The sequence below is a fragment of the Triticum aestivum genome, chromosome 5D (assembly GCF_018294505.1).
Source record: "Triticum aestivum cultivar Chinese Spring chromosome 5D, IWGSC CS RefSeq v2.1, whole genome shotgun sequence".
Taxonomy (NCBI): Eukaryota; Viridiplantae; Streptophyta; class Magnoliopsida; order Poales; family Poaceae; genus Triticum; species Triticum aestivum.
In genome coordinates, this window is record NC_057808.1 from 299,280,213 (window position 1) to 299,306,834 (window position 26,622).

General features: G+C 41.1%; 1 protein-coding gene across 1 annotated transcript; it reads left to right on the forward strand.

Moving 5' to 3' along the window:
* Nucleotides 1-9,648: 9,648 nt before the first annotated feature.
* On the forward strand, nt 9,649-13,673 carry LOC123121312 (uncharacterized). Its single transcript, XM_044541244.1, has 2 exons — nt 9,649-10,982; nt 13,314-13,673. The coding sequence occupies exons 1-2, from the start codon at nt 9,742-9,744 to the stop codon at nt 13,333-13,335; spliced, it is 1,263 nt and encodes a 420-aa protein (XP_044397179.1). The 5' UTR covers nt 9,649-9,741; the 3' UTR covers nt 13,336-13,673.
* The last annotated feature ends 12,949 nt before the right edge of the window (nt 13,674-26,622 follow it).

The following is a 26,622-nucleotide window of genomic DNA, read 5'->3' on the forward strand; positions in this document are numbered from 1 at the left end:
ATATAAAAACAGCAAGGTAACTAATGATAAAAGTGAGCGTAAACGGTATTGCAATGACAGGAAACAAGGCCTAGGGTTCATACTTTCACTAGTGCAAGTTCTCTCAACAATAATAACATAGATAGATCATATAACAATCCCTCAACATGCAACAAAGAGTCACTCCAAAGCCACTAATAGCGGAGAACAAACGAAGAGATTATGGTAGGGTACGAAACCACCTCAAAGTTATCCTTTCTGTTCTATCTATTCAAGAGTCCGTAGTAAAATAACATGAAGCTATTCTTTCTGTTCAATCTATCATAGAGTTCATACTAGAATAACACCTTAAGACACAAATCAACCAAAACCCTAATGTCACCTAGATACTCCATTGTCACCTCGAGTATCCATGGGCATGATTATACGATATGCATCACACAATCTCAGATTCATCTATTCAACCAACACAAAGTACTTCAAAGAGTGCCCCAAAGTTTCTACCGGAGAGTCAAGACGAAAACGTGTGTCAACCCCTATGCAAAGGTTCATGGGCGGAACCCGCAAGTTGATCACCAAAACATACATCAAGTGGCACGTGATGTCCCATTGTCACCACAGATAAACACGACAAGACATACACCAAGTGTTCTCAAATCATTAAAGACTCAATCCGACAAGATAACTTCAAAGGGAAAACTCAATCCATTACAAGAGAGTAGAGGGGGAGAAACATCATAAGATCCAACTATAGTAGCAAAGCTCACGATACATCAAGATCGTGCCATAGAGAGAACACGAGAGAGAGAGATCAAACACATAGCTACTGGTACATACCCTCAACCCCGAGGGTGAACTGCTCCCTCCTCGTCATGGATAGCGCCGGGATGATGAAGATGGCCACCGGTGATGGATTCCCCCTCCGGCAGGGTGCCGGAACGGGCTCCCGAGAGGTTTTTGGTGGCTACAGAGGCTTGCGGCGGCGGAACTCCCGATCTATCTTCATCTTCGATGGTTTTAGGGTATGTGGACTTATATAGGCGAAAGAAGTCACTGGGGGAGCCTCGAGGGGCCCACGAGAGGGGAGGGCGCGCCCGGGGGGGGTGGGCTCCCCCTCCTATCTCGTGGCTTCCTCGATGCTCCCCTGGCTTGCACTCCAAGTTTCCTGGGTCACGTTCGTTCCAAAAATCACGCTGCCGAAGGTTTCATTCCGTTTGGACTACGTTTGATATTCCTTTTCTTCGAAATACTGAAACAGGCAACAAAACAGCAATTTGGGCTGGGCCTCCGGTTAATAGGTTAGTCCCAAAAGTAATATAAAAGTGTATAATAAAGCCCGTAATCATTCAAAATAGATAATAAAATAGCATGAATGCTTCATAAATTATAGATACGTTGGAGACGTATCAGCATCCCCAAGCTTAATTCCTACTCGTCCTCGAGTAGGTAAATGATAAAAGAAAGAATTTATGAAGTGTGAATGCTAGCAGGTGCACAAGTTTGATCAATGATAATTTCAATCACCTTTTCTAGCATGATTATATGTCATAACAGTAGTTCATCTCATAAGACTTCTCACGAACAAGTAACAAGCAATTCACATGTTAAAGCATAGACCATAAACTTTCTTGAAAACTAGCAAACTTCATTCTCAGTCATCAAACAATTGCAATTCATCTTATTTTTAGGAAGGTTCTATGTCAGAGCTTTGATTTAGCAAACTCCACATACTCAACTATCATATAGTCTTCTACAATTGCTAACACTCACGCAATACTAATGGTTATGGAGTTTTAATCGGACACTGAGAAAGATAGGGGCTTATAGTGTTGCCTCCCAACGTATTCACCTTTGGGTGATGTCAACAATAATAGTTCATGCTAACTTACATCCAATTGGGTATATATATCAGGATCTTTCCAACATGAGGTGCTTGCCAAAGGATAAAATGAAAAAAGGGAAAGGTGAAGATCACCTTGACTCTTGCATAAAATAAAAGACATAAAGTAAAAGATAGGCCCTTCGTAGAGGGAAGCAGAGGTTGTCATGCGCTTTTATGGTTGGATGCACAAAATCTTAATGCAAAAGAACGTCACTTTATATTGCCACTTGTATGTGGACCTTTATTATGCAGTCCGTCGCTTTTAGTGCTTCCATAACAAGATCGTATAAAGCTTATTTTCTTCACACTAATAGATCATACATATTTAGAGAGCAATTTTTATTGCTTGCACCGATGACAACTTACTTGAAGGATCTTACTCAATTCATAGGTAGGTATGGTAGACTCTCATGGCAAAACTGGGTTTAAGGATATTTGGAAGCACAAGTAGTATCTCTACTTGGTGCAAGGAATTTGGCTAGCATGAGGGGGAAAGGCAAGCTCAACATGTTTGAATGATCCATGACAATATACTTTAACTGAGATGTGAGAAAACATAACCCATTACGTTGTCTTCCTTGTCCAACATCAACTCTTTAGCATGTCATACTTAATGAGTGCTCACAATTATAAAAGATGTCTAAGATAGTATATTTATATGTGAAATCTCTCTTCCTTCAATATTCTTTCATGAATTGTTCAAATGACCAATACAATGCTTGCTAACCTTCAATAAATTTACAACCTCTACTTCTTAGATGTGAAGTCATTACTCCCCATGGGATAAGCAAATGAAACATATATAATTTCAGATTTATGACAATCAACTCATTCAACAATTTACTCATAGGATATAAGTGAAGCACACGAGTAAATGACAAACTACTCCAAAAAGATATAAGTGAAGATCAATGAGTAGCTAAATAATTATGTAACTATGTGAAGACTCTCTCTCATTTAAGAATTTCAGATCTTGGTATTGTATTCAAACAGCAAGCAAAACAAAATAAAATGACATTGCAAGGATAGCACAACTCATGTGAAGAAGCAAAAACTTAGGCTCAACCGATACTAACCGATAGTTGTTGAAGAAGAAAGGTGGGATGCCTACCGGGGCATCCCCAAGCTTAGATGCTTGAGACTTCTTGAAATATTATCTTGGGGTGCCTTGGGCATCCCCAAGCTTGAACTTTTGTGTCTCCTTAATTCCTCTCATATCATGGTTTCTCTTTTTATCAAAAGCTTCATCCACACCAAACTCAACAAGAACTCGTGAGATAGGTTAGTATAAACCAATGCAAAACCTTATCATTTTCTACTGTAACAAATCACTAAAATTATTATTCAACATTGCATACTAAATGCCTCTGCATATTTAATACTCCTATCCTCAAATAGAATCATTAAACAAGCAAACATATGCAAACAATGCAAACATAACAGCAATCTGCCAAAACAGTACAGTCTGTAAAGAATGCAAAGTATCAATACTTCCCTAACTCCAAAAATTATGAGAAAAATTCCCACTATAGTAAATTTATCAGAGCTCAATATGCAAAAAGTTTCAACAATATACCATTCTCTGACTTTTCTAGGGAATTTTTGCAACAGCTGTAAACTTTCTGTTTTCAAACAGCAACATGTATACTAGCAAAATAAGCATGGTAAAGGCTATCCTTGACATTTTTTATTGAAAATAAAGATGCAAAACACTATTATAACTAAAACAAACAAATACTAACAAAATAAAATGATGCTCCAAGCAAAACACATATCATGTGGTGAATAAAAATATAGCTCCAAGTAAAGTTACCGATGAACGAAGACGAAAGAGGGGATGCCATCCGGGGCATCCGCAAGCTTAGGCTCTTGGTTGTCCTTGAATATTACCTTGGGGTTCCTTAGGCATCCCCAAGCTTAGGCTCTTGCCACTCCTTATTCCATAGTCCATCGAATCTTTACCCAAAACTTGAAAACTTCACAACACAAAACTCAACAGAAAACTCGTAAGCTCCGTTAGTATAAGAAAATAAAACCACCACTTAGGTACTGTAATAAACTCATTCTAAATTCATATTGGTGTAATATCTACTGTATTACAACTTATCTATGGTTCATACCCTCCGATACTACTCATAGATTCATCAAAATAAGCAAACAACACATAGAAAACAGAATCTGTCAAAACAGAACAGTCTGTAGTAATCTGTATCAAACGTATACTTCTGGAACTCCAAAAATTCTACCAAATTAGGAAGTCCTAATAAATTCGTGTACCAATCCATAGAAAAAAGAATCAGGTCATAAGCACGTTTCTGTGAATTAAGAAAACTAATTTACTGGGTGCAAAAGTTTCTGATTCTCAGCAGGATCAACACAACTATCACCGTAAGCTATCCTAAAGGTCTTACTTGGCACTTTATTGAAACAAAAGCTATAAAACATGATTACTACAGTAGCATAATCATGTGGACACACAAAAACAGTAAGGGTAAATATTGGGTTGTCTCCCAACAAGTGCTTTTCTTTAATGCCTTTCTAGCTAGGCATGATGATGACAATGATGCTCACATAAAAGATAAGAATTGAAACATAACGGGAGCATCATGAAGCATATGACTAGCACATTTAAGTCTAACCACTTCCTATGCATAGGGATTTTGTGAGCAAACAACTTATGGGAACAATAATCAACTAGCATAGGAAGGCAAAACAAGCATAGCTTCAAAACTTTGAAGCACATAGAGAGGAAACTTGACATTATTGCAATTCCTACAAGCATATGTTCCTCCCTCATAATAATTTTCAGTAGCATCATGAATGAATTCAACAATATAACCAGCACCTAAAGCATTCTTTTCATGATCTACAAGCATAGAATTTTTACTACTCTCCACATAAGCAAAATTCTTCTCATTCGGAATAGTGGGAGTATCATAAGAGACTTGAACACTAAAAATTGTTTCCACATTAAAAGAGTAATGTTCAGAAAAAGGGTAATCATAATCATGACAAGTTTTATAAATATAATCATCACTACTTTTTATAGCATAAGTTTCATTACAATAGTCATCATAAGTAGCAACTTCGTTCTCATCATAATCGATTGAAACCTCTCCCAAGATAGTGGAATCACTAAATAAAGTTGACACTCTTCCAAATCCACTTTCGTATTCATCACAATAAAATTCAACATCCTCCAAAATAGTGGGATAACTACTTCCTAAAGTTGACACTCTTCCAAACCGACTTTCATCAATATAATCATCATAAGTAAGAGGCATGCTATCATCATAATAACTTTGCATATCAAAACTTGGGATGCTAAAAATATCATCTTCATTAAACGTAGCATCCCCAAGCTTGGGACAAACATTAATTTCAGCAAATATATTCTCAAATATTTCATCCTTATCAAACATAGCTTCCCCAAGCTTGGGCCTTTTCATATCATAAGCATAATCACTCTCATCATTAAAAATATGGATAGCACCAATAGTATAGCAATTATCATCATCACAATGAGTAGTAGGAGCAACATCATTTGGGAGGGATACCTTTTTACCTTTGTTTCTCCTTCTTTTCTTTTTCTTCTTCGCATTATGTGTGGGTTCAACCTTCTTCTTTGAGCTCCTTATTGATGAGATTGGTTGAATAGAAAGCTCCTCCTCGTTACCTGATTCATCATAAGAAATAATAGGAGGAGATTGGGAAGTCTCTTCCCTTTTATTAGTATTCTCTTCATCTTCTAATTGCTTTCTTTTCTTTAGGTGATTGACAATATAAGGATTTTCAATGCAATTCACCGCACAAAACAAATAAATCTCCTCTAAATCAATATCAAGGAAATGCTCAAGATTAAATTTGGAATAAGCTTAGTTGCACCTTTCAATTCTTCATAACCCAAAAGCAAACTAAGTTCATTGTAATGAGCAAGGGAGATAAAATCATCACAATTTTTGGACACTATTCGATCATGAAACAATTTGCATTGGAGATGTAAATGATCACGTTCATTGCAAAGTTCACAACGGTAAATATACCTTAAATTCTCAGCACTCTTATCTAGCCTTTCTTGCAACAATTTAGTTTCTACATGCTTATGACTCTTGCAATATTTATCTTCTCTATTTGGTGTATCCATGCAAACCCAATGCTCTCCACAAAAATCAACATGCTTGTAAGAGACATTTTCATCATAACTAGTGCCATCATCATTAGTACTATGGATATTCAAAGAGTTCATACTAACAACATTGCAATCATGCTCATCATTCAAAGATTTAGTACCAAGCATTTTAATGCATTCTTCTTCTAGCACTTGAGCACAATTTTCCTTTCCATCATACTCACGAAAAAATTTAAAAAGATGAAGCGTATGAGACAAGCTTAACTCCATTTTTTGTAGTTTTCTTTTATAAACTAAACTAGTGATAAAACAAGAAACAAAAAGATTCGATTGCAAGATCTAAAGATATACCTTCAAGCACTCACCTCCCCGGCAACGGCGCCAGAAAAGAGCTTGATGTCTACTACACAACCTTCTTCTTGTAGACGTTGTTGGGCCTGCAAGTGCACAGGTTTGTAGGACAGTAGCAAATTTCCCTCAAGTGGATGACCTAAGGTTTATCAATCCGTGGGAGGCGTAGGATGAAGATGGTCTCTCTCAAACAACCCTGGAACCAAATAACAAAGAGTCTCTTGTGTCCCCAACACACCCAATACAATGGTAAATTGTATAGGTGCGCTAGTTCGGCGAAGAGATGGTGATACAAGTGCAATATGGATGGTAGATATAGGTTTTTGTAATCTGAAAATATAAAACAGCAAGGTAACTAATGATAAAAGTGAGCGTAAACGGTATTGCAATGATAGGAAACAAGGCCTAGGGTTCATACTTTCACTAGTGCAAGTTCTCTCAACAATAATAACATAGATAGATCATATAACAATCCCTCAACATGCAACAAAGAGTCACTCCAAAGCCACTAATAGCGGAGAACAAACGAAGAGATTATGGTAGGGTACGAAACCACCTCAAAGTTATCCTTTCTGTTCTATCTATTCAAGAGTCCGTAGTAAAATAACATGAAGCTATTCTTTCCGTTCAATCTATCATAGAGTTCATACTAGAATAACACCTTAAGACAAAAAACAACCAAAACCCTAATGTCACCTAGATACTCCATTGTCACCTCAAGTATCCGTGGGCATGATTATACGATATGCATCACACAATCTCAGATTCATCTACTCAACCAACACAAAGTACTTCAAAGAGTGCCCCAAAGTTTCTACCGGAGAGTCAAGACGAAAATGTGTGCCAACCCCTATGCAAAGGTTCATGGGCGGAACCCGCAAGTTGATCACCAAAACATACATCAAGTGGCACGTGATATCCCATTGTCACCACAGATAAACACAACAAGACATACATCAAGTGTTCTCAAATCATTAAAGACTCAATCCGAAAAGATAACTTCAAAGGGAAAACTCAATCCATTACAAGAGAGTAGAGGGGGAGAAACATCATAAGATCCAACTATAATAGCAAACCTTTGCTATTATAATTTATATAATTTAAGTTGCATAAATTTTATTTTTTATTGATTCTTTTTAGTTGTTTCCTTTTGCTATTAGAGTTTTATTAAAGCTTTTTAGTTGATTCTTTTTGCTATTGTAGAATATTATAGTTTTGTTTTAGGAGGAAAAAAACACACCTTTGGTCCCGGTTCCAGACACAAACCGGGACTAAAGGTGATGGGCCAGGAGCAAGGCCCATTGGTCCCGGTTTGTGTCTGGAACCGGGACAAATGGTCTTAGACGAACTAGGACCAATGGCCCCCGAGGCCCGGCCCGCGCCCTGGCCTCACGAACCTAGACCTATGCCATCATTGGTCCTGATTCAGGAGTGAACCGGGATTAATGGTCTTGCCCTGCCTGGACCAAAGCCTTGTTTTCTACTAGTGCTACTAGGACTCCAAGTCCTAGTAGGATTCCACCAAGAGGGAGAGAGGGGAAAGGAAGGAGAGGGAGAGGGAGAGGGAGTAGGAAAGGGGGGCACCGCCCCCCTTCCCTTGTCCAATTCGGACTCCAAGGAGGGGTGCGGCCTGCCCTGGCTGCCCTCCTCTCTCTCCAATAGGGCCCATGGTGGCCCATTAGTTCCCCCGGGGGGTTCCGGTAACCCCTCCGCCACTCCGGTGTTACCCGAAACTATCCGGAACACTTCTGGTGTCCGAATAACATGGTCCAATATATCAATCTTTATGTCTCGACCATTTCGGGACTCCTCGTCATGTCCGTGATCTCATCCGGAACTCCGAACAACCTTCAGTCATCAAATCACATAAACTCATAATACAAATCGTCATCGAACGTTAAGCATGCGGACCCTACGGGTTTGAGAACTATGTAGACATGACCGAGACACATCTCCGGTCAATAACCAATAGCGGAACCTGGATGCTCATATTGGCTCCTACATATTCTACGAAGATCTTTATCGGTCAAACCGCATAACAACATACGTTGTTCCCTTTGTCATCGGTATGTTACTTGCCCGAGATTCGATCGGGTATCACCATACCTAGTTCAATCTCGTTACCGGCAAGTCTCTTTACTCGTTCCGTAATACTTCATCCCGCAACTAACTCATTAGTCACATTGCTTGCAAGGTTTATAGTGATGAGCATTACCGAGAGGGCCCAGAGATACCTCTCCGAAGCACAGAGTGACAAATCCTAATATCGATCTATGCCAACCCAACAAATACCTTCGGAGACACCTGCAGAGCATCTTTATAATCACCCATTTACGTTGTGACGTTTGATAGCACACAAAGTGTTCCTCCAGTATTCGGGAGTTGCATAATCTCATAGTCTGAGGAACATGTATAAGTCATGAAGAAAGCAACAGTAATGAAACTGTAAAGATCATAATGCTAAGCTAACGAATGGGTCTTGTCCATCACATCATTCTCCTAATGATGTGATACCGTTCATCAAATGACAACACATGTCTATGGTTAGGAAACATAACCATCTTCGATAAACGAGCTAGTCAAGTAGAGGCATACTAGGGACACTTATGTTTTGTCTATGTATTCACACATGTACTAAGTTTCCGGTTAATACAATTCTAGCATGAATAATAAACATTTATCATAAAATAAGGAAATAAATAATAACTTTATTATTGCCTCTAGGGCATATTTCCTTTAGGGAGGAGGAGGAGCTGCGGCACGGTCCGTCGGATGATGGGGTGCGATGGTGGCGGTTGAGAGGACATGATAAGGAAGGGACGTGCGGCTGGTGTTTTCGCTAGCGAATCGTTATTTTACTTAGGTGTGGATTGCGGGTTGATTTTATGTAAACTGAGGGGCTTTTTTGAAAAACTGTCACGACGATGGATGACCAGAAACCCAATTTTCTTTATTATTAGGTAAAGATAAAGATATTTTTTTTGCGGAATTAGTAGGTATAGGTATTAGGTATAGGATAGGATATAGGAATAGGTATAAGATATAGATTTTTTTTGAGGGGTAGGTATAGGTATTAGGTATAGGATAGGATATAGGAATAGGTATAAGATAGAGATTTTTTTTGAGGGGTAGATATAGATATAGAAATAAAGATGCAGAAAGTAGAACGGGAGGGACATCAACGAGACGGCCCACTTCGTTCGCTTGTGCGTGCGACTGAGTTCCTGGCCCAATGAGCCGCCCCTTCTAGTCTATCGCCCTTCTTTAGCGTCTCTGGCCCAATGAGACGGTATAACATTGAGTCTGTCGCCCTTGCTTCCTCCCCCGTCCACTAGTTCCTCCACCAAAAACTAGGGTTAGGGTTAGGGCGGCGGCGGCTTTATTTCCGATCGCGATCGCCATGGCCACCGGAGGCGCCCCAAAGCCGGAGGAGGAGACCGTCGTCTTCCCCGATTGGGTGATGCTGGAACGCATCTTCCGCAAACGGTGCCTCGACGACCTAGACGCTGCTGGTGAGGCCGTCAACAAGAACAAGACCGCTGCTCCAGTCAAGATAGACGGCGTTCACTCCTGCTTCGTCTCCTTCACCCTCGCAGCTCCTCCAGGGTCCTCCTACTTCAACCTCCATTGGCCGGAGAGACAAGGCTCAGACAGACTCTCTGCCTTCGTCCGGGCAACCGACAAGAACCTCGTCCTCTTCGACATCTCGATCCCCGACCGGATTCGCTACATGGACGCTCCGCCAGATCTGTTCGTCTACACGGCCTCTGCTCCTTCCCCCTCGGTGCAGCAGCTTCCTCGGCGCAGCACAAGGCGGTTCCTGGCTCATCAGTTCATCACCGGCATTCTGCAGCTCAAAGCGGAGCACTGCTACATCGTTGCCGACCTCAATGTCCACCCCAAGAAAAAGGGCGTTTGGGCTGAACTCTGTGTCTTCAACTCCGGCGCCAACGACTGGAGAATCATCACCGAGGTGCTTGCTGATGAGCTCCCTGACCTCTGGTGGTCCGATGATGTGTTTGCTTTCGACGGCCGTTTCCTTTGCTGGGTGGACTACTTCTGCGGCGTCGTGCTATGCGACTTCTCCAAAAATGTGGACTCCCAGGTGCTCCACTTCGTGCCTTTTCCTGGAGGAATCAAATACCCTTTTGACGCACGGTTCCCGAGGTACTTCCCAGGGAGGTTCCGAAGTGCGTCCATCAGCCAAGGCATGATCCGCTATATCCACATTGACAATGACTTTCATGAGACTATCCACTCCGACTGGCAAGTGATGATTCCTCCTAAGAGAAGCCAACGGCGGCAGCAGCAGCTTCCCCACAAAATCACCATTTGGACGTTGAACTCCAAGTTCGAGTGGGAGGTGCATTGTAAGATCAACCTGGATTGTCTCTGGGCACAACCTCTTTACCGAGGTCTACCTCGGCGTCTTCCTGAGTTCCCAGTCATCAGCATGGATGACCCGGGTGTTCTGTGCTGCCTGCTGAGGGCGAAGGAATTTGGTGGCAAGGAGCGGATGATCATGGTTGACATGAACCATGCGGATCTGCAGTCATTTACTGATGTGAATGTAGAAGACAAGTTCTCTAATACCACCCAACTTCCAACTGTCTTCTCCAAATACCTTCAAAAGGCCAACAGGTAACTGGCTACAAGAAGCTCTCTTAATATTCAAATGACACCTTTCACGTACGTTCTTACATATTATATAACATGGTTGCCTTTGCTTAGCTTTCTGTTGGATACGGTAGTGGTAAACACTGGTGTTTTTCCTTACTTATCGTACTTATGGTGCAATAGACATGCTGCCTGGTTTTTCATTCCATGTAGGATTCTCAGAGAACTTCTTTCTTAATTGATGTCATTCACGCACATTCTTACATACATACAACCTCCGTCCCAAATTAATTGTCTTAGATTGATTGGACAAATCTAAGACAAATAATTTGGGATGGAGGGAGTATTATATAACATGGTTGCCTTTGCTTAGCTTTCTGTTGGATATTGTAGTGGTAAACACTGGTGTTTTTCCTTATTTATCGTACCTATGGTGCAATAGACATGCTGCCCGGTTGCATTCGGTGTAGGATTCTCAAAGAACTTTGGCTTTGGTGCACGCTTTATAGCTTACTGCATGTTGTCTGCTCCCTGTATGAATCACTTTGAAGTGTCCCCTTCTTTCATTGTCAACTCTCTGCACAGTGACTGACCCATACCATCCTACTAATCAGGGTTGTTTTCCCTATGTTATTCTCTGTTGCTTTACTCCTGCCCCAAAGTTTCTATTTTGCTGCCTTCTGCCGTTGCATGTCCTCTAGTGTTGCTGTGTTATAGTAATATATATATATATATATATATATATATATATATATTGATTAATTGAAGCATTTTAATATGTTGTTGCCTTGAATCTTCTGTTGGGCTGTTCCAGTGTTTGAGTTGTAGCTGCTTCAGTTGTGTAGGTCCACTACACTGTATATCAACTACTCCCTCCGTTCGTAAATATAAGTCCTTTTTAGAGATTCCAATATGGACTATGTACAGAGCGAAGTGAGTGAGTATAAGCTTTGGTCCTTCTGCCATCAAGTTTTCCTTAAGAGTCTAGAGTCCTCTATTTCTCCTTATTGGATCTTTTGCTCTTTACATGGGATTGTCCATTATCTGTACAAATGGGACTGTAATTCTTTCAGCAGCCTTCTGTCGCCACTAGCATGGTGCTATTTTGAAGTGAATTCTTGGAACCACATTATTTTGATTGCTGTTGTAAAGTATAAAACTATATTGTCCTCTAATTTCTGTAGGGGGGGGGGGGGGGGCAAGCGTCTATGAAGCTTTATTAGCACATACTTCTCTGTTGGCAAAATTTCTTTGGTTTACTTTGGGTCAATCAGGTCACATCTCTGGCTGTTTCTGTTAGAATCCTTGTGTTTGAGATAGCGTATACCATGGTTTTTACAAGGCAGTAAAGTGTCCTAAGGCGTTCTACCCCCGCTCTGACGCCTAAGCGGGCACCTGAGCACTAAGGCAGACTAAGTGCCTAAAGCGGGCAGATTTCCAAGGCGCTGCCAGGGCGCCTAAGCGTCCTAACGCAGACGCCTTAAAAACCATGGCATATACTTTTATATCCTCTAACTGAGTGCTGGCCATGGTGGAGCTTAGTGTAGACCAACAGGGCCCATGCCCCCCTCCCCCCCTTAATTTTTCCATCCATCTAAGAAAATGCTATTAATTTGGTTCCCTTCGAGTAATGGCCCCCTCTTGAATTATGCTCAAGCTCTGCCAGTACTGGGGCCAGTGAGCCATTCTCTTTACACGGGAGTGCCATTAGCTAAAACCCCTATAGTATTAGCTTTGCTGGCCTTCTCATGTTACTGTCTTACTCTTGATTCTGGCTACAACCCTTCTGATTGTTTTCTCTATCCTCATGCCTCATTTCATTCTCTCACGCCTAATCCGACATCGGTACGGCTGGACTGTTGTGAGGACTCCAATTTTTCTCGAGTACGCTGCCCTGTCGCCGCGTTCAGCCTCTTGTTAGACCTGAACACACACACACACACACACACACACACACACACACACACCATGCAGACCTGGCTGCAGCATGTTTGCTACCAGTCCCTGCATGTCAGTTGTAGTCCTTACCAGAGGCTGTGCCTGCTCATTGAGGCCACACCGCAACGCCATGGCTATGTGGTGTTCTGAATATTATGTCAAGCTAGGCGATGACATTACCATCTGAATCCAGGTCAAATATATGATGCAATTGCATTTGCATTAATATTGAGTGCAGAACTATTTTCTTTATCAATATACTCCACTGCAATGCCATTTGTCTTTCTTGTTTGTCTTTTTTTAAACTACCCTTTCCAAGTGACAATTCATCTTATCTGTTTATACTGTTCGCAAACAACATACTCAATTGTTCAGATGGTGTATATATCTGAGTTATTTTTATTTCTATTTTTAAAGGGATGGCATGGGGCAACATTGAGCTTACTTCATTGAAATGCAAGTCTGCAATATGAAGACCTGTAATCTGGTGACTGAAGGTGAAAACTTTGCGGATGCTCAAATCAAAGATGTTGTTTGTCAATGACGCGGTGCAGGCAGAACAGTTTGATGATGTACTGATGAATATCTATTGGAGTAACGCTACATGTTCTGGATCATGTAATCATATGTTTCAGCGTTAAAAGTATGAGATTGAATATCTTTTCTTTCATGAAAATTGAATTGAGGGTAAGCACAAGGAAAAAAACTAGTGCTAGACATTATTTCTGTGTTTTCTTATCGAGGCCAAAATGTCTTCATTACAGAGATCTTCCAATATTTTTCTATTGGGGGTTCTTCCATTCCATTTTTTTTGAGGAATTATGACAGTGAGGGAAGCTCCCCACTGACCTTTATATTTCTCATTTCTTTTATTGAGCACAATGATGTGAATCAGGCTTTAATAAGTTCTAATACGCAGCGGCAAGCAGTTGTGCTTAATTCATGCTCACTTATACTCCCTTCGTTTGTAAATATAAGTCTTTCTAGACATTCCAACAACTGACTACATACGGAGCAAAATGAGTGAATCTATACTTTAAAATATGTCTACATACATTTGTATGTTTCGTTTCTAAATACAAGTTTTTCTAGACATTTCAACAATTGACTACATACGGAGCAAAATGAGTGAATCTATACTAAAATATGTTACATACATCCGTATGTTGTAGTCCACTAGTACATATGCCCGTATGTTGCAACGGGCATTTTTTTTTTACAAAACCAGCTTCACGTGTCATTATGCTCTACTTATATTCAAGTTTGACAAACCTTGAAATAAGGTTACCCTCGTCAGTAAGGTGCATATGCGGGTGTTTTTTCACGGGTTGAATTATCCTTATTTAGATCATGAAGTGTTGACATGAGAAGCCACACTAACATATTTGAACCAAAATATACTCTACACCTAGTCTAAATGATCGCCGGCGCCCATTCTCCCATTTCGAGCATGACATGAGCCTCGAGAATTGAATCTGATAGGAGTTGACCAGTGCCTCCTACTCGGGCGGAACAAGGCCTCCTGCTCGGCCAACACCATTTCGGTAGTGAGCACATGCCTCGCGCATGGTGATGCCGACATGGACCGGCGTGGAGGTGGCGCCAGCTCGTGTCGGTCGCGCCCTTCATTGGGACATCCGCAGCGCCGACCTCCGCCTGTCAGTTGGCAGCAATGGCGGCCATCTCGGTCTTCTACTCGGACGAGAAACTGTCCCAAATGGCTTGATAGCTCGAGGAGGCCATGACAGGCGTGATGTGAAGAGGAGAAAGGGAGCGCGCGGGGGGTGGGGGGGGGGGGATGGTGGATGCAGCTATGATCTAGGTTGGAATTTAAATAGCCGGTGGATGGCAAGGCAAGGGATGGGGTGGTTAACGGCGGGCGGCAGACAAACGGACTTGTGGCGTCGGAGTAGGTTTGTCTGCACCCATGCATGTTTAATGTAGGGAGGCAGAACAAATGCCTGGCATTTGAACACTCCGAGCGGGAATGGAGTGGATGTTAGGTGGGCCAGGGTAGTCAGAATCGAGCCTGGCAGCGGTCCGGATGCCTGCAAAGTCCCTTCTCCAAGTTTATTTTTGTTTTGCGGTAAAAAGTAGGCCCAGACCGATCGGCTGACCGATACATGCCCATGTTAGATGGCAGAACACGTTCGGACCGGTAGTCTGGACAGTTGCTTGCGCTTTGAGGGTCAGCGTTGGAGATGCCCTTACATACTCTTCGAGAGTTTAATACTTCATAGCATAAATGTCCGCGCGTTGCAACGGAAGAAAACAACTATTCCCATGTACCATGTTGCCAAGTCGAGAAACTATATCGTGTGACAACGATCGCTGATGAGAAAAAACGTTGAATCATTTGAAGCAAACCAACCTAGATGGATTTTAACTGCAAAAAATTCCTATAATTTAACATATCTATTTGGTCAAATGCAACTTCAGCATGCGAACCTGAAGAATTTCGTAATAATCGGTCATTGACTTCACATGGAATTAAATTGCATATGTAGGTAAATTGTAATTGCGGCGAATGAATTGGAGACTCTAGCTGAAAGTAATAAAACACGCATGGAAGCAAACAAAGAAAGCATCAAAACAAACATGAGAAAAAAAAGAAGGTGGATAAAAATCAGCGATGGAAGACTACCTTTAATTCAAGGGTTAGGGGATGCAGTTGGGTATTCTATGTACTCTTTTGTTTTATGATCCAGTCACATGTAATCGACCGACCGACGGTTGTGTTCTTGGAGTCTCTCCTGCTAGAGAACACGTGTTGCCATATATGCATGTCCCACGGGAATCCATGCTTAATTAGCCATAATTCATTTATTTAACTCATCATTATAATTTAGCCAATCATAATTATATGCGTCATGCATGTTTCTCAGAAATTGCCATATACATAATCCGTTTAATTAGTCCAACATTAATATGTATATCCACCATGATGTCTCGTCTCTTGGAATCCCATCCAATTAGCCCACGGTTAATTATAGCTTTTAATTAACTCGCCAATTATAATTATATGCGCCATGCATGCCTCTTAAAAATTGCCATATACATAATCTGTTTAATTAGCCCATCATTAATTAGTCAATCATAATTATATGCATGATTTGTCTCTCTGGGATCCCATTCAATTAGCCTACCGTTAATTACCTCGTTCTCTTCCTTCCGTATCTCTTTCACACGCTTTTCCTTTTCTTATTATCTCTGGGCCGCGATGTTTGAAATCCCAAATCCCGAATCTCTCCTTACTGATATTCCAGAAAACTGAAAAACATATAGACATTGGGGTGATTTGCATCTAAAGGAACGATGTGGGACTACTGAATAAAACAGAGCAATCATCCGTTAATCAACTTTATATACTCCCTCCGTTCCTTGATATAAGGCGTATAGTTTTTTGAGAAAAAAACCAAAATATAAGGTGTATCATGTTGCACCACTCGTTTGGATAATTTTTTAGGGATTTGATTGCATTTCCTTATATCAAGCAATCTCCTCTATTTTCTCATGTCAATTAGTCAGGTGAAATCTTGCCCAAAAGTTGTGAAATTCTCCCTCCATGTGCGTTCTTTAATTTCCGTGTCAAAAACTATACACCCTATATTTAAGAAAGGAGGGAGTATAAAAAAACATCAACTGCTTGGTACAGCCGAACAACGTCAATCCGTAGACTTTTTTTTGAGCAATTTATCAATTCATAGGTTGCTCGTTTGAATCTTGTATGTGAAAATTCTATTTTCTATGCCAAGCCCAATGAGGCGATGTGGCCCATGGATGAAATAGCCTTTGCTGTAGAGAGCCTCCAACACGTAACAATAAGACGACATGACAAAAGGAGTCCGCCCGATTCATTTTCAAACAAAAGACGCTGGTGGAGTTGGTCTGTGCGTGCGGCCTACATCTACGTGACCCAGGTTCGATTCCCCTTCAAACCAATTTATTTTTCGGATGCTGGTATGTGTGTAAAAAAAGCGTGATGTACGAAAGGACAAACGACCGACCAAAAAAAAGCGTGATGTACGAAAGGACAAACGACCGACCAAAAAGAACGACGGACGAGAAACGCTTATAATGGACGAAAATAGTGGAAAAACAATCCGTCATTTAAATATTAAATAACTAGCAAAAGAGCCCAACAACCATCACTCAAGACCACAATAGGTCCATCTCATTTATTTTTGCGAGGCATCATATTTGTGTTGCCGCTTATCCTTCTTCTCACCCTCGCCGGTGGTGTTCACACAAAACAAAACAAAAACGTGTTTGAATATGGTTAAGGCGTCTCTCTCTCCCTCTCCCCCCCTCTCTCTCTCTCTTTCTCTCACTCTCGCGATGAGAAATCTGTTGTTTTTTCCTACGACATTTTTTAAGGTATGCATGTTTAGTTATCGATTTTACTTTTCCCTATATTGTTATAGTGGGGTGTTTATTTGCAATCCGGATCACCGCCGGTACGAAAGGAAAATGGATCTTACGCTATAAATTATAAGTTTGCTCCCAAAACAATATTTTAAAAATATTTAACAGGTAAATTAATATTATATTTAGACTCCACACATTTTTTCTAATAAAATTTCATATATAATATGTTAAAATCGAAGTTACGGTTTAAAAGATACAGATAATTTAGAAAATTATTTGTTTGACTTACATATATTTGAAAATAATATTTAAAAATACTTAACAGGTCAAAATAATCTCATATTCATATTCTACATATTTTTTAATCAAAATTCATATATAACATGTTCAAATCGGAGTTATGGTTTAAAAGATATGGATGATTTAGAAAAACATTATTTGACTTAAATATGATCCGTGGATGAATTACCTAAAACATCGGGGGGGTTTCAAAAAATGTAAAATAACGGTTCGGGTGTGACTTAAATCCAGACTGCGGGTTGATTTCAAGAAAACACAGGGACTTTTGTGTAAAATATTAAAAAACGTTTCGGTTTAACTTAAAACAGGACCGTGGGTTGAATTCACTGAAATAGAGGGACTTTTCTGAAAAATTTCATGACGGACGAAAGAAACCCAACTTGCTTTATTATTAGATAAAGATAATATATATTAGGTAGAGATTTAAATAAAATATCTAAAAATAGGTACATTTAGGAACGGAGGGAGTACAACACAACTCCAGATCTTATTCAAGTCAAGGAATATTTTTAGGTTTCCAAAAATGGTGTGGACAACGATCGTGTTTTGCTATTCGATCAAATGAGAGTTGCCATGAATCAGGCTTAGCTGAATCGAGGATCTGGCGTTGCTGCTGAGCAAATGTAGGTTTAGTAGAATCGAGGAGCTGGGATGCTGGACACATCAGGTTGCAAGCGGCACGGGACATCCTGCTGGGCCGCGAGCCGCCCTGCAAAAACCTCCGTGCTTAAAATGATTCAGGTCAATTAAACGTCTGCACTTAAAACATGTTTAGTCAACATGACATACTTTCTTTGTCTTGCCATTAGGAATTTCAACTGCTCATAAATGCCATCGCTTCGTTAGGGGCATGCTAAAAAATGCCACTCGACACCATGATTGTCAGCTCAAATCTCGTTTGCCATGTCTTAATGACCAAAATACCTATAAATCAACATGTCAGCTCTCCCTCGATCTCGCTACAATAAAGTGTGGGTCTCACTTGATCCCAATAGCGTTCTTATTTTCTCTAAAATTATTCGCTTGCTTACGCCTAACAACTGAAGTCCACACTTATCATTGTGAGATAGATAGAGCTGACATGTGGGTATAGGGGTATTTTGTCATATAACATGATCAACGAGTTTGACCTGACAATCATGGTGTCGAGTGGCATTTTTTAGTATGCGCCTAACAAAGCGATGACATTTTTGAGCAGTTGAAATTCCTAATGGCAAGACAAAGGAAGTATGTCATGTTGACTAAACATGTTTTAAGTGCAGACGTTTAATTGACCTGATAGAGCTGACATGTGGGTATAGGGGTATTTTGTCATATAACATGGTCAACGAGTTTGACCTGACAATAAAAATGTCTAATGGCATTTCTGAGCAAAGATCTAATGGAACAATGGCATTTTTCAGATATCTAATGGCATTTGAGAAAACATCTCATGAAACGATGGCATTTTTGAGCGGTTGTAATTTCTAGTGGCAAAACTGAGCAGTGAGACACAATTAATGGCATAAATGATAAAAACCCTAATCTATCATCACTTAGCTCACAAAAAAAACATTCACCACACCTAATACCAAAATAACAGTTCCACTATAGATGCAGTGTCATGTGCCGTTGAAATGAAATGCACCGAGCACATTCATATTTATCCTAGATCAGTTTTCAGCATGAACTTTTTCCATCCATCGCTGAATTAATTACGATCATCAGGATTTCCTGTACCACAAAAAACTCAATTAGAAAAACACAACTTTGTTTCTGCTATAAGGAAATTCATCATAGTGGCAAAGGGTGCAAAATATGAGACCAAAAATGCGCATGAAAACCTGGCAATGATCTGATCAAATAAACAATACAAGTTCTCAAAGAAACTATGTCAACTTTCAAGAAACACCTGATGAAGAAACAACATGACAGCAATATTAACAAAATCTTGAATAGGAAAGGATGTTCTAAACAATAGCAGGTTCCCATGAATTATGATTTTGAATGCAAAGAAGATAGCTACAAGAATTTCTTGTTCTCAATACAAGTCTATTATGGATAATAACACACATGTCCAGGATATTTTGTTACAACAAAGGATATATGGTAGGCTGACCTGATATATGTATGGCAAGAAGAAATCAAGGATTTCTCAGAATTCAACCAGAAATGATCATCAATATTTTTCCCTGAAGAAAGATGTCAATTCGTCAATTCCTAAAAGATGTATAAAGAAGTTTGTTTGTTTATTTGGTTTAGAGGAAGAACCCAATAAACAGGGCAAGCAATCATGAAGGTACATATGGTTTTATTTTGTTTTGGAAATCATGCATGGATTGAGAATGTGGATAGACATATACAAGAGTTCTTTAAATGTTATCAGTATACACATACACTATCGTACTGCAGTAGCTGTTAGAGAGAGAGACTGTATCCTTATGTACAGCGATATGTGCATGCAAGGGGTGCAGCTGGCCATTATTGTGCTCATGATTTTTACACCAATGGAATACAACCATCAGCATGATTACTTCTATCCATTATCTAGTGAGAATAGAATACAATAAATAAGAAAAAAATACTTTGTCTATATAACATTACGCAGCAAAATACTTTGTCTATATAACATTACGCAGCAAAATACTTTGTCTATATAACATTACGCAGCAAAATACTTTGTCTATATAACATTACGCAGCAAGGCATGTCCCACGTTCATGAAACATATCATATATAACATATGAAACCATATAAGCAAGCCAATCATGCTACTTTTCCATTGATTTTTATTTCACCACACACAAGCTGCTAGATAGACTTTGCTGCTGTATTCAGCAAAATTCCACTATTCCATGAATTGTTAGTGTAGAAGTGCATGCTCTAGCCAATGCAACCAAAAGACCAATCTGATGGAAAATACTAGGCAGCACATTATACGTCAACACTCCCCCTCACGTGTGGCTCTCTCAGGCCTAAACGTGGACCGAAAGTGAGCTGCAATTTAATTGCGTCAGCCGGGTCTTGAACTCAAGACCTCTTGGATCTGATACCATGTAGAAGTGCATGCTCTAGCCAATGCAACCAAAAGACTGATACGATGAAAGAGACTAGGCAACACATTATACGTCAATAGTTAGCAAGTTGCTGCTAGAAAAACTATTCGATAGATAAGCTGCTGCGACAAGCTGATATTCCATGGATCAATCATGTTGCTACGAAGCTACTGCTAGACAAACTAAATAAAGAAAATCATAAGTGACTAAACTGATTTTTTCTGAAACTTTTGACAGCAGCTGTTAAATGACAGGAGGGTTCATGTTGCTAAGGAGGGTTAAATAAGCTTCACTACCAACTCTTAACTGCCAATCACAATACTTCTTCTATATGGGCTATCAGTCAACAACCAATATGGTCACGGCTGAATTTTCTACATTAAACAGCGTCACTCAATGCTATATGTGGCTGTCAGTCAACAAGCTATGTGTTATATTGCTCCTCATCACCAACCAGGACGGCCACATTGCCATTGAAGAGCACCCAACCGCCGGCTGACGGGGAATGACGGGGAGGGGAAGCAGATGAGGAGGGAGGATACCTTGTGGAGCAGAGGAGGCCGCTTGGAGGAGGAGGAGCGATTCGCCGTCTCGGTCAGGTTTGCCGGTCAAGGTCGCCGTCGCGGTCAGGAACGAGTCGTCCGTCGTCGGCCCTAACCCCATTGTGGCCAACGTCTTCGGTGCCTCACCACATCACTGTCGCTTCACTTCCTCATGGACGCCGACGCCTCCTGGCATCACTAATGGATCTCTCCTCGTTGAGGCCTCATTCGGCACTGGTGTTTTTCCACCCCAAAGGGCTGGGGGATCGGAGGGGATTTGGTGATCCCCACCCCTCCATCCCCACCCCCATAATTTCCCGCGTTTGGTACAACAACATAGCACAAACTACAATAGCTGTACAACATTCTGAGAAGGTGAAAAATAAAAATCTAATCTTTTAGCATTCGGTCGGCTGGGACAACAACAACAACATAGCATAAATCAGAACGGGCACCACAATAGCAACAGTTTATCACACCCACAACATAAATTTGCCACAAAAATAATTGGATAATCAAAATAAAAATGTGATCTTTGCGAATCATCACAGCAACAACATAATTGTGCATGACTTGCAACCAATATTTCATCATAGCAACAACAGTCATCACAAGCAAGACATAATTTTGCCAAAGTGATAATGCAACAGAGTACATAACTAATTGTGCAATAGCTCATGACCAATTATGTTTTTGGCAGACCAAACATGGCTAAAAATTATCACAGACCAAGTATGAGAATGATGTTGTATGCAGATGAATTGTTCTTTCGATGTCATGATCATCCGGTATTTGAGTGCCCAAAACTATCCAATCTTGCTTCCTCGGGTGCTTGAGAACCTTCAACAACAATAATAACAACAACAACAACCAAGCTTTTAGCCCCAAACAAGTTGGGGTAGGCTAGATGTGAAACCCATAAGATCTGGCGACCAACTCATAGCTCTGGCACATGGATAGCAAGCTTCCACGCACCCCTGTCCATAGCTAGTTCTTTGGTGATACTCCAATCCTCCAGGTCTCTCTTAACGGACTCCTCCCATGTCAAATTCAGTCTACCCCGTCCTCTCTTGACATTCTCCGCACACTTTAGTCGTCCGCTATGTACTGGAGCTTCTGGAGGCCTTCGCTGAATATGCCCAAACCATCTCATACGATGTTGGACAAGCTTCTCTTCAATTGGTGCTACCTCAAGTCTATCTCGTATATCATCATTCCAGACTCGATCCTTCCTCGTGTGGACACACATCCATCTCAACATACGCATCTCCGCCACACCTAACTGTCGAACATGTCACCTTTTAGTCGGCCAACACTCAGTGCCATACAATATTGCGGGTCGAACCGCCGTCCTATAGAACTTGCCTTTTAGCTTTTGTGGCATTCTCTTGTCACAGAGAATGACAGAAGCTTGAAGCCACTTCATCTATCTGGCTTTGATTCGATGGTTCGCATCTTCATCAATACCCCCATCCTCCTGCATCATTGACCCCAAATACCGAAAGGTGTCCTTCTGAGGTACCACCTGCCCATCAAGGCTAAACTCCTCCTCCTCACACCTAGTAGTACCGAAACCGCACATCATGTACTCAATTTTAGTTCTACTAAGCCTAAACCCTTTCAATTCCAAGGTTTGTCTCCATAACTCTAACTTCCTATTTACCCCCGTCTGACTATCGTCAACTAGCACCACATCATCCGCAAAAGAGCATACACCATGGGATATCTCCTTGTATATCCCTTCTGACCTCATCCATCACCAAGGCAAAAATATAAGGGCTCAAAGCTAACCCCTGATGCAGTCCTATCTTAATCGGGAAGTCATCAGTGTCAACATCACTTGTTCGAACACTTGTAACAACATGATCGTACATGTCCTTGATGAAGGTAATGTACTTTGCTGGGACTTATGTTTCTCCAAGGCCCACCACATGGTATTCTGCGATATCTTATCATAGGCCTTCCCCAAGTCAATGAACACCATATGCAAGTCCTTATTTTGCTCCCTGTATCTCTCCATAAGTTGTCGTACCAAAAAAATGGTTTCCATGGTCGACCTCCCGGGCATGAAACGAAACTGATTTTTGGTCACACTTGTCGTTCTTGTTAAGCGGTGCTCAATGACTCTCTCCCATAGCTTCATTGTATGGCTCATCAGCTTAATTCTACGGTAATTAGTACAACTCTGAACATCCCCCTTGTTCTTGAAGATTGGTACTAATATACTCCGTCTCCATTCTTCTGGCATCTTGTTTGCCCGAAAAATGAGGTTGAAAAACTTGGTTAGCCATACTATCGCTATGTCCCCGAGGACTTTCCACACCTCAATGGAGATACAATCAGGGCCCATTGCCTTGCCTCCTTTCATCCTTTTTAAAGCCTCCTTGACCTCAGACTCCTGGATTCGCCGCACAAAACGCATGCTGGTCTCATCAAAGGAGTCGTCCAGTTCAATGGTAGAACTCTCATTCCCCCATTGAACAGCTTGTCGAAGTACTCCCGCCATCTATGCTTAATCTCCTCGTCCTTCACCAAGAGTTGGTCTGCTCCATCCTTGATGCATTTGACTTGGCCAATATCCCTCGTCTTCCTCTCTCGGATCTTGGACATCTTATAGATGTCCCTTTCGCCTTCCTTCATGCCTAACCGTTGGTAGAGGTTGTCGGGACCCTGATCCAAAGTCACACCGATCTAGCATGTAACACCTCATATCACTTTGCAGCCTCACGCACGGTATCCCCATGGGTGCCACCTTACCTGGCCCGTGACCATTTGCGCCTTTTGGCTCACGTATATGATAGTGTCGCTAGCATCCATATGACAGAGAACCCAGTCCGACATGACTAGTCATAAATCCAAGGTGGCAATAACTTACAGGGACAGGCATACATGACCCATCAACGAACATGTCGGTCATCAACGTATGAACCCAAGTCGTAGCAAGCTACAAGGACTTAAAGGAACAATGCGTGACATTTCCCCGAGGGGACAGACACAGGAATGAAGAAGGACACATGCTGGCCATCCTAAGTGTTCCGGAGCAGTAGCAAGCTACCATGGCTCAGTGAAAGCACTCATGTCTACTACACAACCTTCTTCTTGTAGACGTTGTTGGGCCTGCAAGTGCACATGTTTGTAGGACAGTAGCAAATTTCCCTCAAGTGGATGACCTAAGGTTTATCAATCCGTGGGAGGCATAGGATGAAGATGGTCTCTCTCAAACAACCCTGCAACCAAATAACAAAGAGTCTCTTGTGTCCCCAACACACCCAATACAATGGTAAATTGTATAGGTGCACTAGTTCGGCGAAGAGATGGTGATACAAGTGCAATATGGATGGTAGATATAGGTTTTTGTAATCTGAAAATATAAAAACAGCAAGGTAACTAATGATAAAAGTGAGCGTAAACGGTATTGCAATGACAGGAAACAAGGCCTAGGATTCATACTTTCACTAGTGCAAGTTCTCTCAACAATAATAACATAGATAGATCATATAACAATCCCTCAACATGCAACAAAGAGTCACTCCAAAGCCACTAATAGCGGAGAACAAACGAAGAGATTATGGTAGGGTACGAAACCACCTCAAGGTTATCCTTTCTGTTCTATCTATTCAAGAGTCCGTAGTAAAATAACATGAAGCTATTCTTTCTGTTCAATCTATCATAGAGTTCATACTAGAATAACACCTTAAGACACAAATCAACCAAAACCCTAATGTCACCTAGATACTCCATTGTCACCTCAAGTATCTGTGGGCATGATTATACGATATGCATCACACAATCTCAGATTCATCTATTCAACCAACACAAAGTACTTCAAAGAGTGCCCCAAAGTTTCTACCAGAGAGTCAAGACGAAAACGTGTGCCAACCCCTATGCAAAGGTTCATGGGCGGAACCCGCAAGTTGATCACCAAAACATACATCAAGTGGCACGTGATGTCCCATTGTCACCACAGATAAACACGGCAAGACATACATCAAGTGTTCTCAAATCATTAAAGACTCAATCCGACAAGATAACTTCAAAGGGAAAACTCAATCCATTACAAGAGAGTAGAGGGGGAGAAACATCATAAGATCCAACTATAATAGCAAAGCTCACGATATATCAAGATCGTGCCATAGAGAGAACACGAGAGAAAGAGAGATCAAACACATAGCTACTGGTACATACCCTCAACCCCGAGGGTGAACTACTCCCTCCTCGTCATGGATAGCGCTGGGATGATGAAGATGGCCACCGGTGATGGATTCCCCCTCCGGCAGGGTGCCGGAACGGGCTCCCGAGAGGTTTTTGGTGGCTACCGAGGCTTGCGGCGGCGGAACTCCCGATCTATCTTCATCTTCGATGGTTTTAGGGTATGTGGACTTATATAGGCGAAAGAAGTCACTTGGGGGAGCCACGAGGGGCCCACGAGAGGGGAGGGCGCGCCCAGGGGGGTGGGCTCCCCCTCCTATCTCGTGGCTTCCTCGATGCTCCATTGGCTTGCACTCCAAGTTTCCTGGGTCACGTTCGTTCCAAAAATCACGCTGCTGAAGGTTTCATTCCGTTTGGACTCCGTTTGATATTCCTTTTCTTCGAAATACGGAAACAGGCAATAAAACAGCAATATGGGCTGGGCCTCCGGTTAATAGGTTAGTCCCAAAAGTAATATTAAAGTGTATAATAAAGCCCGTAATCATTCAAAACAGATAATAAAATAGCATGAATGCTTCATAAATTATAGATACGTTGGAGACGTATCAGCATCCCCAAGCTTAATTCCTACTCGTCCTCGAGTAGGTAAATGATAAAAGAAAGAATTTATGAAGTGTGAATGCTAGTAGGTGCACAAGTTTGATCAATGATAATTTCAATCACCTTTTCTACCATGATTATATGTCATAACAGTGGTTCATCTCATAAGACATCTCACGAACAAGTAACAAGCAATTCACATGTTAAAGCATAGACTATAAACTTTCTTGAAAACTAGCAAACTATGTTCTCAGTCATCAAACAATTGCAATCCATCTTATTTTTAGGAAGGGTCTATGTCAGAGCTTTGATTTAGCAAACTCCACATACTCAACTATCATATAGTCTTCTACAATTGCTAACACTCACGCAATACTAATGGTTATGGAGTTTTAATCGGACACTGAGAAAGATAGGGGCTTATAGTGTTGCCTCCCAACGTATTCACCTTTGGGTGATGTCAACAATAATAGTTCATGCTAACTTACATCCAATTGGATATATATATCAGGATCTTTCCAACACGAGGTGCTTGCCAAAGGATAAAATGAAAAAAAGGGAAAGGTGAAGATCACCTTGACTCTTGCATAAAGTAAAGGACATAAAGTAAAAGATAGGCCCTTCGCAGAGGGAAGCAGAGGTTGTCATGCGCTTTTATGGTTGGATGCACAAAATCTTAATGCAAAAGAACGTCACTTTATATTGCCACTTGTATATGGACCTTTATTATGC

What these genes read in the sequence shown, in the direction of transcription:
- LOC123121312 (XM_044541244.1), top strand. Translation starts at nt 9,742, where the DNA reads ATGGCCACCGGAGGCGCCCCAAAGCCGGAGGAGGAGACCGTCGTCTTC. An exon ending in TACCTTCAAAAGGCCAACAG is followed by an intron (nt 10,983 to 13,313) that starts GTAACTGGCTAC and finishes CTATTTTTAAAG; the next exon opens with GGATGGCATGGGGCAACATT.